Genomic DNA, 14,899 nt, shown 5'->3' with positions numbered 1-14,899 from the left:
ATTTCCACTCTATAACCCTTCCATACCACCACCACCATGGCTTTTTGATATTCACGGTCATGTTGACATGATAGTTGATATCTGAAGCAAAAGATACTGCAGGAGGAAGAATTCCCTCCCACTGTGACGGGCCTTCAACGGCTCGCACGGATCATATCCCGCAATTTGTCAGCCGGGGTCATAAAATGCGCTGGCGAAGGAGCGCTGGTAACTGCTGCTGAAAGTGACAGCGGGAGCTGATAAAGATGGATGTGAGAGCAGGAGAGGGGGTCTCAAAATGACAGCCTAGGCACGGACACAAGGGAGTCGGCTGCCTTTTATGAGGTGCTGAGTTTGTGTTTCGAGTCAAAGCCCAACGTCGGAATCCCAGAATATATTGACAGCTCAGGCCTCCTGAGTGGCTACTACTTCCTGTGCTGGAGGACCTCCGTGATCATCGCTTGGTTGCATCTTTTCCAATATTTGAGAGCAGAGAGAATGACTTGATTCCCGTCATTTTGGAAGTCAAATACAGCTACGCAGTTTTTGTAATCTGTATTGAACCGGACAACTTTGCCGTTCAATGACATCTGGAGGATGCGTCATTGCAGCTGTGCAGGAGAAGCAAAAGGGTCTCCTGTCTTCTCCCATCAATTGGGCACCTTTGTAGAGGCCCAGCTGGTGCCTTGCTTCAACTATGAAACACACATGTGCTTTCCATCAAAATTCACATGTAAACAACCAGAAGCGTAGCCATGGGCAAAACTCAAAGTAGGGCTCAGAGACTTCAGTTCCCCTAAGACATTCAGATGTGAAATTTCTTGTATTTTGTCAAAGTTAGGTTTTGAATTCAAGATGTACTCATTTTGTGTCTTCATTTTTGAAAATTCAGGCCAGTATCAAATAGCAACGTGAAAATGAATCTCAGCAAAATATACCAGAAAAGACACAAGAAGTCCGCCAACGTGGTTTGAAGTCGCCATTGTAGGCTAATTCGTGAAACTACCATGGGACTCAAATGGTCCGATTGCTACCAAATTTGAATTACGTGTACTAAATTGCAAAAGATTTGCTTTTTTGCTATAGCACGTGGGTGTCGCATGGTGGCGACCTTTGATGACTGCTCATAAAGTACTTAAGTCTAATAAGTCAACTCCACAAGGCCAGACCAAACCTCATGTGTGCAATGAAGATCCACGGCCGGAAGACCTCATGGAATGTACGATGTACAGATGCAGATAAACTGACATTATGTCCTCCATTTCATCACTTATTTTGAAAACCAATGAGTGATTTCTAGTGGAGCAGCTGTGTCCTGCACATGGACATGATGTCACTCCCACAGATAAAACACAAAAACCGAGCCATCTCGTGCAACAGCGCAAGATGGACACAGACATGTGTGCAAAGAGTTATTCCAACGGATGAACACTTAGCATGCGCTAACACACTTGAAGGGGTTCAGACTGAGTGTGAATGACTGCGGTAAGAGGAGAGGGCAGCTTCGGACCCCCCTACCGCCCTGCCTCCACCCCAACCGGTGGCTGATTGATTAATGTCAGGGCAAAGGGGTCCCTAGAGAGGATGAGGAACCCCGTGTGATATGTGGAAGGTTTTACAAGCAGCGGCGAGCTTGAAAGTGATGGGATGAGATCCTGGCCAAACGGCCGGAATGAGAAATCCATCAGGAATGCGTCGACTTTCTCTCCTCTCACCCCCCCTAACTTTAAGAGAACAGCTGCCGCTATAACTCTACTGTAAATATTTTCCCTTGCTGACACACAGCTGCGTGGCACCCGAGCAGGCAGGCAAGCAGGCAGGCAACTCGCAGACTACGACACTGGAGGTTGGTGATAAGCATGGGAACGTCTTTAAAAGCACTGTGCAATGCAATCCATAGTAGTGCAACAACAATGCATTTGTTGGGGATCAACGAGCCTTAAAACTACACCCATAAAGCGAGAATTACGATTCCGGTGTGGAACAGCGGGCATTAGCCTCTATTCAAAGCTCATTTTAGCATAAAATTACAACTACTAGTACAATAGCCATGTAATGTTACATACATATCATTTTTTTTAGGTTTATTTTGTGCTAATCCTGCTAACGTGTGCCCAACTATTTACTGTGAAACATTAATAAAAAACAAATCGTAAAATTGGTGTATGGGTTAGACTCTACCTGCACCCTGGCCTCTGTCAGTTTGGTCCTCTGAGCCAGTTCCTCCCGAGTGTAGATGTCGGGGTAATGCGTCCTCTCGAAGGCTTTCTCCAGTTCCTCCAACTGCTCGGCGGTGAAGGTGGTACGACTGCGCCTCTGTTTGCGCTTCAGGGGCAAGTCGGGCTCGGAATCCACGTCGGAGCCATCGTCTGTGCGGCTACCTGGAGAAAAGGACACGGAGGGTTCAGCGATGTTGTCGGGGTCGTTGGGGGAAGAACATGAAGGTGTTTTAGGCATTTGTGGGAAAGGAGAGCCACGGTTATTTTCGTTGTATTTATTGTTCATTGTAGTTAGTGTTATAAAGGCAAATTGTAGTTTCCTGTTAATTTCTTGGGTGATTTGGTTTCTGACTTTTTTGATTTCTGATCAGATTTTTAATCCAAATAAAAGCGTCCATGTAAACATAGCCATTGTTCTATTCGACCCTCTGAGGTAAAAGACCCCTCCTCCCCATTTCAGGGATTTTCACCGATTATGGGCGTGTCTGGAATTTATTCCTTGCGATAAACGGGATTTCATTATGTACAGATGTGAGAATATTATCTTAATCTGTGACTATTAATTTGATCTAGCAGAGGCCTTGAGACACAACCCTGCCTCAGAAGCGGGGAACATCGTGGGTAGAGGAAGTTAAGTCGGAGTACCGAAGCAGAAAAGGAGGCGGAGCTCCATAGTTGGGTTAATCTGCCCGGGCCACCTTGCTGCTCCTTGGCCCAGGGCACACTGCTTCTACACAGCCGCATCGCATTTGTGTGTGTGTTAACACGCAGCACGATATGGCGGCAAAGCCATTCAGCCTGACGCTTGTGTTTGCGTCTGCTGTCATTAAGTGAATTAGAACACATTTTACACAACTTTTCAGGCATTCAGCTAAGCCGACTTTTTGCTCGAGGAACGGAGATACGGCAGAAAGCCGCACAATCCGGGCCCGACAGGGACGTTTTCTGACAGCAAAATGCGCATTACCATCGCGCATTACCATTAAAACAGAATTTAGGAAATTGCATCATTTTCACCTCCTCTGCACGTCTATTCAGACTACATGGCCCCTTTCATTTCATGTCACAAAATTCTTATTTTCATAATTTCCTCATTGAGACAGTGACAAGGCGGCGCTGACGTGCCAGTGTTGCTGCAGGCCTTGTTGGATTGCATCACGCGCAGTCCAGAAAAGTGTGGGAGAGGGAAAATAAAAGGGGGGAGATGTGCAAGAGCCGCCAGATTCTCGCTCGTGACACCATTCGGCTCCAATCAAAGACGGAATGGTCACCTTAGCTGTTGTTTCCGTTTACAGTGCTCTCCGGCTGCTGCATCTTTTAGCAGAAGTGGACAAAAGAATACTCTCCGAATAACAACTGTGAGAACAAAAGAGCAACAGAGCTGGCAAAGTCTCAAGGCCGACTCCAGAGTTTAATTAAACAAGGAATTAGGGGATTATATAGAGACTATCATCACAGGCCACTCCACCAACATTTTTTTTGTCCCCCCTGAGCTCGCGCTCGACGATTCTCTGCGGATTACAACGTGGCCGCCGGACATGAGGATGCATTCATTAAATCAATTCTTCAGTCTTATCCGTTTTAATAAAAGATTGATTCTTGGAACGCGCGCCGCCCTTGAACATACAAAAGTTGGATATGTACATACACCACGTATCCTATTGTTGGTTTTCATGAGGATGCGTACATCCGTCGGCCGGCTAAATTGCCGTGACGACACTTGAGACCGGGCCCGGATAGCTTTCCAAAGTCACCCCCGCCGTCCTACCGGGGGGGATACGCGGTCGACGCGGACTCGAGGGGACGCCCAAGTCTCCTTCCACGATCATCTTTTCCTTTGTCCTTTACGACTTTACTTTGCGAGGAACCTACCGCGGCCCCCGGTGTCACATTCAGCCCGCCATCGGGCTAATGACTGATAACCCTGGACAGCTGATAGCATGTACGCCCGCTCTCCATTAAGCCCTTCAGAGCCAACACATCTGCTCTTAAACATGAAGCACAAGCACAAGGTCAACAGGCCTGCCTGTAATGAGGATGGGTGAACGGGAACATGCTACACGCCAGGCATGGAGCATCCAGCTGGGACTGCATGTGAAAGAAAGTAAGAATGGAATTTCCAGCCCAAAAAAATTCCATTGACCCAATTATCTTTCTTTGAAAATCACTTGGGCAGTTTTGTTCAGTTTGATGTTTTTATCTGGAAAACAACATTTCTTGGAATTTTGTGACTACCCAGCTTTTGTTTTTTTGGGAAGCTGCTGATACTTCAGGAGAACTGCAGGCAAAATTTTAGTGTGTTTAGCAACTAATGACCACATTTAACAATCATGTCTTTTGTTTTGTTTACCTCATTCGCCAGTGGTAATAATCACCTAAACGGGCAAACAACATTCCCACAGGGGGCTCGAGACCGATCCATTAATAGTCCGCTCGGAAACAAAAAGGTACATACTGATTAGACCTCCGCATAATACCACCGCTCGAAGGGTTCATGGGATATTGATAAACCTCTCTCGCGTCTGTCGTTACTTACATAAAGTCCAATTAGAATCTAATTATGTGCCATCCAGTGGGCAAGATTACCGCAGAGGGTTCTTCTCCAGGGGGGCCCCCTGAAGGTTTACCCGACCCCCAACCTCCGCCAAACATTGATTTTAAATCCTGGTCAGCGCTTTTGTTTGGCTAAGTGCTTGATTAAGATGGAGAATGAGTTAAAGCTATATTTTTTTTATCATGATAGGGGAAGTACCTTGTTAGTTATTTCTCTTAAAGACTTGTGAAGTGTAAGAACTCATTCCGAGAAGTTCTTCACGCCAGTGTTGCATGGCTTCGAACTTCCGTGAACAACTGTGAACTGCGATTCCGATTGGGATCTCTGGACTTTATCCCACGATCCACATAAAGTAATTTAAACTTTGTTTACTTAAGGAATTTTACATTACATTGAGCGTAACTATTAGGTCTTGTTTACCGGTTGCAGTAGGAAAAGGTCCAGCAAAACATTTTTAAAAGGATAATGTACAGAACTTCAGGCAAAAATAAAATTAGATTGACATACAAGAGAAATTGTTTTTAGCTTAATTGGGATTCCAGCAGACATTTGGGTGAATAAATGACAGGTGGACCGCCATGTTTATTTTTATTGTGACAGTCTTTTTGAAAGACTGGGCTTACTTAGTTCATATAGTTTGAAGGTGAGCTTGAGTTTTAAAGGATCCCCCACGGATTCCCCTCCAGTCTCCTCACACTCCAGATGGGATCCTCATCACCCACAATTCCAACACACCCTTCGACTCCTCCACCACAATATTAGAAACAGCTCTCAGTATGATGTAGTGCGCTTCCCTAACAGTGTCAATCAAAACTCAACATTATTATTTTTGTAAAGCTTGATTTTTTTTTTTTTTTTACTCAACAATGCCTCTTTGTGCAGGTGAAGAGTTTTGGGGTTCAAATTCGGTTATGGCGAGTTGAGAGAAAAAAAAAAACAGGAGAAACCTGCTGAATACATGGATGACAACAACAAGCTTCTGCCAGGTGCTTCATCTCTAATACAGCCGTGAATTAAGAAAAAACAAAAAACTAGACCAGCCAAGCCGCCATGTTCTTGGTATATCAGCCGCACCTTTAGCGTGCTATCCGAGACGTGGGGACAAAAACAGACAGGGCTTTGGCAGCGCGGCATTAGCTCATAATGGCTCATTTTGAAAAGCATATTAGTTCCAGCATAATTACGACGAGGCCTTGCGCTCTGTGTGTGCGCGTGCGTGTGTGTGTGTGTTGCAGGCATTCACAGGACCAGCCTGTGAGCTCGGAATCACACCAGTTGACTGTGACTGACAGCAGATTTAGCTGAAAATGCTGTTTACTTCCCCTCCCTTGTATCCCACAGGACAAAAATAACACGGCGTCTTTTCTCCCCCTTTTTATGTTGACTTGTTTATTTTTGTGCCTACCTTTTGTCGTGCATGATAGCGCAATTATACTTTTTGTCAGTCATGGGGGGGTTGAATATCAAAAGGCCTAATTATGCACACGGCCCCAGATAAGCGATGGGATCTGCTATCTGTGACATGCATCTGTCTCTGTGCTGTCTCTGCTGCTCCAGGCCTGCATATAAACAGGCCTGCCTGTCCTCGGGACTGCATGTGATTCAAGCGCACAACACTGTGGGATGTTTCGGGGGGGTGGAGTTGGGGAGGCGGCGGATGGCGGTTGGGGGTGCAGCAACATCAAATAACTAACAACTTCCTCAATTTGCATTTTTGGGACAACGGCATCACCGGCGAAGGCACGTCATCCCAAAGGGGGTGCCGAGTGAAGGGGACGGTCCCGATGCGCAGTAGATAGCGACTTTGCGCGACGGCGACTAGATCGCCGATAAACGCGACACTTTGAAAGACAATTTTCGCCATGAAGAACCTCCCGCGGTTATCTTTTAGCGGGTGGGAAAACAACAACAAGGAAAAAGTCTCTCTCTCTATTGTATTAAAAGTATTTGGAGTTAAGTTGAGGCAACTTTTTCCCCGCACTGTGAACCCAAATACAATAGGTCAAAAGCCATGCTATGGAAAAAAAACACTTATAGTTTTACCCCTTTAAACTTAATAAAACTCATAGCAAATACTGTATGCATTGTAGTATCTACGTATGAAACGTGCCTTTAAGAGGCGGTGGCCTGCCGCGTGATGTGAGTGTCTGCGTGTGAGCTGTGGCCAACAGCAGCTCCTCTGAGAGTATTGTATTTTTTGTTTTATCGTTTTCAGTCGGTTCAGTAAACGGCTGAAGTGCATCAGCTTGAGCCTCAGGAGGATAGTCAATGAAGCTCTTCACGGCAGGACCATAATATCGCACATTTGTTCAACATCTGACCCGGACGGTTTTGTGTTGTTTTACGGCAAGTCATCAATCTTTATCTCCATGCTCCGCCCTCACGCAAAGACGGAACATATGATGCCGTTAAGCATCACTCATTTCACTCACTTTACGTCGCTGGCATAGAAAGATGAACAAATCTACATTATTTGCTCATTTACAGATGAATGAAGGGGAATTGGGTATTTCCTTGGTGCACATCATGGCTAATCAATAAAGCACAAAAGGGGTGGAACGACGACACTCGCAATAAAAAAAAGACCAAAATTTGGACTTTTTTGCAAAAAAAAGTGTCCAACTTTTTATCTGTGGGGCATTCTTTTGTCTGTCTTGAAGAAGAGGAGGAAGAACGATGGGAGTTTTTCTAATCTTCTCACAACGAACAATTAGCTAGGACCCTATTTTAGAGGTTTATTTTTTAGGGGGGGGGGGGGTGGAGCGTGAGGAGCAGCCGTTGCGATGCTCTTTTATGGCTCTTGTCAGTGGGAAGAAGGCGCGGCGCATCCGTGAGAGCGCACGCTAGCCGTTGGCCCTCGCCCCCTGTCCGCTGGGCCTCCCTGCCTTTTCAGCCCGCAGAGACAAGCTCCTCGGGGGGCCATTAGAGCATGAATAGGTGCCTGACAGGCCTGTGCAGCACCGCGGGGCATCCATAAATGCTGACATATTGACTCCCCATGCCTGGGCGCTGCCCAAGTGTGAAAACGTGACAGCCTCGAAGGGTGGTGGGATTCGCTCTTTCTTTAATTTACAACCAAACTAAAAGTATTTGAGCACCACTGTGGAGGAAAATGTTGTTTGTACACAGCGAGCCAACCAAGTCTTTGCTTTTGTTTCATCAACAGTATGCTCTACTTCTTAGTCATTTTCCATTGTGTTCCATTCACAACAGTACAGTAGGCATTTATTCACGTTTGACTTATATTTTCTTATATTGTGAATAAAAACGGAATCCCCTCCATTTCAGAATGGATAGATGCTTATTGTAGTGTAAAGAAAGCAATGTTTTGTATTTTATAAACAACTATTGCATACATTCATATGTAAATGTGAAAGTAATAGATGTGGCACAGTAAGCGAGGGCCGCGTATTCCCCAGGGAGGCAATGAGTGACGATGCAGAAATAAGCCCATTAGTTTGGGAAAATCAGTGCAAAGTTGTTGGACAATTTGAACACATTTGTGATTGGCAACACTCACAGGAGGGGGTTGCTGAATGTGTTTGCAGTCTTTTTGCAGCGCACGGCTAATTAAAACAAATGAATATGGTGGCCCATCATGAGCATAAAATGGGAAATGTTCTGGCGCTAAGTAGCATAAGCTAATGGGCATTTTTGAAGACTAGCGGAGCATGGTGGCGGCGGTGTGTGTGCTAAACCTAATTATTGTTGCACATTATGCGGCCCTCTTCCCGTATTGTAATAAAATTAGCCCCAAAACGCCTTTTGTCTGCTTTGGAATGCAGCTCGGCGGTGAGCAGTCAAGACTTTGACAAGCCTCGACGGCGAGGTGAATCGCTTGCAAAGTGCTTCGCCGTCTTTTCAATAAATTACGTGCCTCCTGACCGCCTCATCTGATTTTACATGGACATCATAAAAGCCGGCGTGGCGTCGACTAATTTCGCCAAACCTACCATTTTGCCGGAATAACGACAGCTTAATCAGCACGACAAACACGCATTTGTGCCAGAGGTCCTGCTTATTATTTTTTATTATTACGACTACAGAAGATTCCCTCAGACAGGCGGGGAAATCCAATGCCAGCGTCTTTTGATGTGCCTCGCGTTATACCGAAACAGTAACAAATGTCGCACAAATTAAATAGACCACTCTGTCTGTCAAGCACCGCACATCATTAAAAGTCAAACGTGATCCTTCCTGCTTCCTATTTTTTGGAGTCAAAAAGTTTACAGTCATCTTCCCAGTAGGGAAGATCATGTCCTCACCTAAAAAAAAAATCACACACACATAAAGGCTTTTGTCGTCGCTTGACGTCAACTGTCAGCCGCCAAACATGTCTGATAAATAACTCGTTGGTCGGGATGACTGTGATTTACGGAATTACACGGTGAATTAAATCATGTTTACGACAGAAATTGCTGCGATGGAAGCACAAACAAAAGATGGAGTGCTTTGTGCCTCCTAGCGGGAACGCAAGATAATATTCTACGTTTGTTTATCTTCTTTTTTTGTCTGTTTGATGTTGTGAAAGCTCTCTGTGTTTTTAAACAATAGTGACTATTGTCTTTAACGGTCATGAGGTCAATCAGTTACGTTTTTTGTTTTGTTTTGTTTTTTACCGCGGTTTAATGCCGTGCATGTCAGCTGCCATTTTGTTGTTCTAACCTCTATTTAAAGCAACGGTAATGGATCATTTTTGCTCAAGCATCATGTCGTAAATGCACACAATGCCAACTATTATTAACATAACACAATAATAGAATATAAAACAAGTTGTTAGCTCGATACTAGTCATCTCCTTTAGCTCTACTAGCATCATGTGAGGTCTCGGAGATAAACAGCTCGGCCCAAATGTATAAAGTTAGAATTTTTTAATTGTGCTAACAACCCATAAGCAGTCGGACAAATGTTAACTTCATTTAAGAACGGTGTCACGTTAACGCTGAAACCAGTACAGAATAAACACTCCCTCAGAGTGTTCCCTCTCCAGTTTTCTCCCATTAAAACACCATCTTCCCTTCACACGTCTCTCTTGGTGAATCAGCCATGAGAGGTAAATAAATGGCCTTTGGGGAGGCGCCGACCTTCTTGTCAAGACACATATCTACCCGAGAGCCGCTCGTTGTCAACTCGTTCCTCCGAGCCATTTCCTCCGCTCACTCCAGTATAATGGAGGCCAGCCTCCGCGATCGCATCGGCGGTAATACACCCCAATCAAGATTCATTACAAGGACAAATGCCTGAGCGTGATGTCCACTGCAAGTGACACAAGACTGAAGAAATAAGCCAGCTCCCTTGCTGCAAATTGGATTGCCAATACGGCTCACAGATGTTGGAAGAAAGTGGAGAGAAAGACAATGGGGCAGAAAATAAGCCACTGTAATGACTCCACTTGGTAAACTAACACAGTATTGATCGCCTTCTCCTTCTTGTTTGTTTAGAAAAGCCTCATCCTCGCTAATAGCTGTCTGAGAGTGTAATCTCTCTGCCTTGTCCTCCCCCCACATTATGTGGCTCTTTTCAGAGCGGCGGTCCTGTGCCGGGCCGGGCGACGCGGCAATGGCAGCGCCCGCCGATTGTTTGCTAACGTTGACACCTGCCAGAGCCGGCTCGCTCTATTCGGGGCCCTCTGACGGGATGCCCCCCCCCAACAGCACTCCGCCATCCCTCTTTAGCCAGATTAAGTGCAGGGTTGCCAGGGTCACAAATCAGAGGACTCCCTCTGAAGTTGGGAGGCACCGAGCCAGAGAGTGAGTGGACTCAAAGGGAAGGCTGCAGAGGGGAGGGACGCAGGGAGGGATGAGGGATCAAGAATGACAGGCTATTGTCCACTCAAAAGGACACCAAGAATGTATCGTCTTGGCTGCTGGCCCCCTTCAAAACTATATCAACACGGGAGCCCGCTTGAGCACAATGCCCATTTCGTAAAGACATACTTTTTACTTTCTGTGTTTGTCTTTACCTATATTAAAAAAAAAAAGAAACATTACAACGGAAATGCATGGTCTAATGGGTAATGCACATTTTGTGCAAAGGAAGTTTCACTGATGACATTGAATTTTCCAGAATTGGCTCTAGTTTTTAAGTTACTCCAGAAAAGTGTTAAGAATGATGAGGCTGCAACTGTCAAGCAAGTCTATACAGTATTTCATTTTTTAAGAAATATTGTGAAAGGCGGCAATCGCAAATTTTCGTTCATGTGAAAATGCAACCAGAAATCTCAAAATTAGGCAATACTGGCAGCAATGGATTTTTGCGGTGCAAAGACAGGTTTGGAAAAAAATATTATAGTGTAAGTACACAAGCAAAGTTTTGGGTTTAAAAATATGTTGTGTAAAGCCGGCAAACAGTATTTTTAGTTAAAAACATCCTAAATTTTGACAATTTCTAAAACATATGATGCAATATCTGATTGCTTTTATGTCACAGTATTTTCTTTTTCGCGCTATTTAAAGCAACAAAGCAACAAAAAAAAAGATAGCTTAGCCAGGAGAGACAGCACCCTTCTCCCGCCTGCTCTTCCTTTGCAGATGTACATTAATGCAAAATTTAAAAAAAAAAAAAAGGGAGCGAGAGCTAAAGCAGAAGCGGCTTGTGTCCTTTTTTTTTTTTTTTTTTTTTTAAGAGTGCTGCTGTCCAGCCTTATCGTGTCAGTTTGAAGGCCCCCATTCAAAAGTATTCATGCATCTGCCTTTGAGGCACAATGGCCGCTAGTTTATAAACTGTCTGCCTGGGCAGCCAAAGGCTTTGGTTCCTATTGTTTTGGTCCCCTTAATAAACTTTTCGGAGGAGTTCATCAACTGGCCTGAATAGCAAGTTTCAAGACAGAAAATAACAGAAAGGCCTTTTCTCTCCTCCCCTCCTCTTTCTCTCCTTACGGCGCGGAACAATAGCGAGAGGAGGCTGTCAGACATCACACAACCTTTTTTTTTTTTTTTTTGCACTTTCTCTTTCCACGCAGCAATACGAGAAAAAAAGTATTCACCCACAAAAGGCAAGAGAATGAAACCTCTTGAAATGGAGCAGGAAGACAATAGTGTGGTTTTTTTTTCACACAAACTGTTCAGGAAAGTAAATGAAATTTTTCAGTAGCAAATGTTGAATTTTGGAGATGCACCAGACAGAGGACTGAGTAGCTATAAAAAAAAAATACAATTCAGAATTGCTGCATCAATGTGTTTTAGCAAAAATATTTTCTTTTCTTTAGGCAGAATTTTTTAAAAGGTCTGCAAAAATCACTACATAGTATTTTTCAGGCCATTAAATTATAACTAAGGGGGGAAAAAAACGAAGCAATATCGCATTGTGTTGCCAGAATATAAAATATAATATAATATGCCACTTGTTGTCAGCTCTGATGACAGCATGCAATAAATTTAGTGTCATTTTGGCTGTAAGCCATTAATCCTCTGTTACACCTTTAAACTATGTGGCCAATGTTAAAAGTCCTTAATAGACATCTGCTTTAATTAATTTCATAGTCAATTAAAACAAGGCTTCACTGCATGCATGCTGCCCTGTTCGCCTGCTGGCGGCCGAACAGCCGTAATTGATGTAATAGCCGGTAAAGCGGGCGAGGAAAGCTTTGAAATAAAAGCCCACTGTGGTCCAATTCAACCCCCTCCGTCCCCCTCCACCATCTGACCCCAAAATGCCTTATTGGCTGCCCCCGGACCATGCCGCCTACTGTTTCCCACCGATGCTCCCAGCGCGCTTTAACACCCTAATTAGATGTGACAAGTTCAACGAGCCAGTTTCGCGGGAGGAAAAGCCGCTCAGGTTATGATTTCCGAGTCGGAGCCACAAGGGATCGTGTGGACAGCTGATTCCTGTCAGCCTCATTCATCTTCTCACAGCCAATTAAACATCAACGCTAACAAAGCGGGCGACGATTAAACGCCTCCGAGGAGGGGAGATGGAAGGCTTGGCGGTGGGGAAGATGACTGAATCATACTCGGAGCTGTTTCTAATATTATGGCCCTCTCATAGGGCCTGAATAACTACTCAAAATATTAGAAACAGATCTCAGTGAGATGCAATCCTCTCAAAACAATAACAAACATGTAAAGTTTGTAGCCCGTTGTCAGTCAAAAATGCACATTATCTTTAGAAAAGCAGTATGTATATTTGAAGTTTGGGAATAACATTTGATCCATCAATTAGTCAACCATGCAGATTTGACTGACTCATAAAAATGCCATGCACTACTAGGCTGTGGCCAGCAGAGGCGCTGTTGATTCACGCTCAATGAGAATGTGACCCGAAGAACAACATGAAGTTGCCTAGGCTAATTGTTACACAGTATTTCACATTTATGGTACATCTTTTTTAATTTTATGCATGAAAATTATTTTTTCCCACCCTCTCATTATATTGCAGCTCAAATTGGCACATTTTAAATTATTATTATAATATAGTGGCACAAAGAGGTATGTCTATTTTACACACACAATACTTTGTCTATACTGATCAATATTTACGGAAAATATATATTTTTTTATTCAGAACATGTGTGATTCTCGTAACTGCATTATTTACTGACAGGGTCATTGGATCGCACTGACCTTCTTTGGTGTACCAAAGTGCCACCTGCAAAATTGTTTTTCTTCCTAAATTCCTCCACCTGTTGGATTGCAGAGCAAACATATTGACCAAGCCGTTTGCAAACTTCCCCTTATACTTCTGAAGTTCTGGGTTCGAATCTTGCCTCGGGCCTTCCTGTGCGGTGTTCGCATGTTTTTCTGGGTATCGGCCAGCTTCCTCTTATGTTCTAAAAACATACGTTACGTTCGTGGAAGACTAAATTGTCCACAGGTGTGAATGAGAAGGGTTGTTGGTCCAAAGTAGTCCTTGGGTCTCGCCAAAGTCAGCCGGGCTAGGCTCCAACTCAACCGAGACCCTAATGAGGACAAATGCTATAGAAGATGGATAACTGGGCTACGGTTGGGAAGTTCATCTTGCAGTTAGTGAAAATTAGAAAGGAAATCAAACACAGACCCTAATGAAAGGCGGCCTATGTTGTTTTGTGACAGGATACCTGGAGGGGGTATCACTTCCTGTTTAATTTGTCTCACGTGGCTTGAAGACCCCAAGCGCACTACTCTATCCAAAGTGTGCGAATTGAATTTTGGTCGGTAAATAAAATGATGTTATTAAACATCACGGGCTGCTGACATCCCTCTAAGACGTTGCGTGGTGCTCTTCGGGACCAGGAAGTGTTAACCTTCAAGTGCTTCCCGACAATACGCGATCACAAGCCACCTCCCCTCCCCGTCGACGAGGGGAGAAATTGAATCCCTTTAAGTTATTAAGCAGGAAAGGATTATAAAAGGCTCTTTATAGAAATGAGCTAGAAATCCCCATGTCTTCCTCTGTGTAGACTTTTTAAATTTCCCACAAGAAGCCAGGGAGGGAAGATTGGCTCTTTTCAAGAGGAGAAACCACAAGAGATGGGGGGGACCTTTTTTTTTTTCTCCTTCTTCTTGCTCTAGTTGCCGTTCCCACATGGTAAGTGCGGCACTTTAATTAATAGACAGCCTTGAGAGGTATCACTGTCAGCCGGGATAATGGCGGCAGAGTGTTTGTGCCCCCATGAATATTTGTGATGTGATCAAAGTCAAATGGCAGCGTAGAAGGAATCTAAGCCTTCTCCCCCTCTTTTATTTATTTTTTCAGATCTATATTTCTGTCGACTCTTAAGCCGCTGACACTGAAATGTCACTCCGGGTTTGGTTGGCCCGTACCCCCACCCCAGTCGCACCAGTCTTGCTTTCATTTTTGTGCATTATTGGACCTAACGTGCTGACACTTTTTTCCCAAAACAATGTTTTAGTAAATAACTGTCATTACGCAATGATCCAACAAATATCAATTATTAATATGAAGTATGAGTATTTGGAGTTTTTGTAATCTCAAAGGTTTTATTTGATTTAAGGATCATACAGTGGTATGGTCAGGGTTGTCGCTTTTCTACCTGCTTGCTCATTCTCCACCTGTCTTACTCAAGGACACTTGGTCACAATTGAACACCCAACCTCTGGGTTGACTACTCCACATGCCCCTATAAGGGATGCAACTAAACCGAATCAAATTGTTCCATTTTGAAATCGGTGCATCCTTGAATCATTTCCCATCCTATGTATCGAGA

At 44.2% G+C, this 14,899-nt stretch overlaps 1 protein-coding gene and 1 long non-coding RNA gene across 3 annotated transcripts in view; one reads left to right on the top strand and one right to left on the bottom strand.

Annotated features, from left to right (window-relative positions):
• Window positions 1–4,053, top strand: part of LOC148390924 (uncharacterized) — a 43,312-nt gene extending 39,259 nt beyond the window's left edge. The window contains exon 3 of the long non-coding RNA XR_015861262.1: window positions 3,494–4,053. This is a non-coding gene — a long non-coding RNA (uncharacterized LOC148390924). The remainder of the gene's footprint in view (window positions 1–3,493) is intronic.
• The window catches only part of pax7a (paired box 7a), a 43,635-nt gene that overhangs the window by 20,706 nt on the left and 8,030 nt on the right, over window positions 1–14,899 (bottom strand). For both annotated transcript variants that reach the window (XM_088389460.1, XM_088389461.1), the window contains exon 5: window positions 2,161–2,360. In XM_088389460.1, coding sequence (XP_088245586.1) covers window positions 2,161–2,360 — 200 coding nt within the window. The remainder of the gene's footprint in view (window positions 1–2,160; window positions 2,361–14,899) is intronic.

Source organism: Syngnathus floridae, chromosome 11 (genome assembly GCF_059516105.1).
Source record: "Syngnathus floridae isolate MCC-2025c chromosome 11, RoL_Sflo_1.0, whole genome shotgun sequence".
In the NCBI taxonomy this organism is placed as follows: domain Eukaryota; kingdom Metazoa; phylum Chordata; class Actinopteri; order Syngnathiformes; family Syngnathidae; genus Syngnathus; species Syngnathus floridae.
This window is presented reverse-complemented; position numbering and strand designations above follow the sequence as displayed.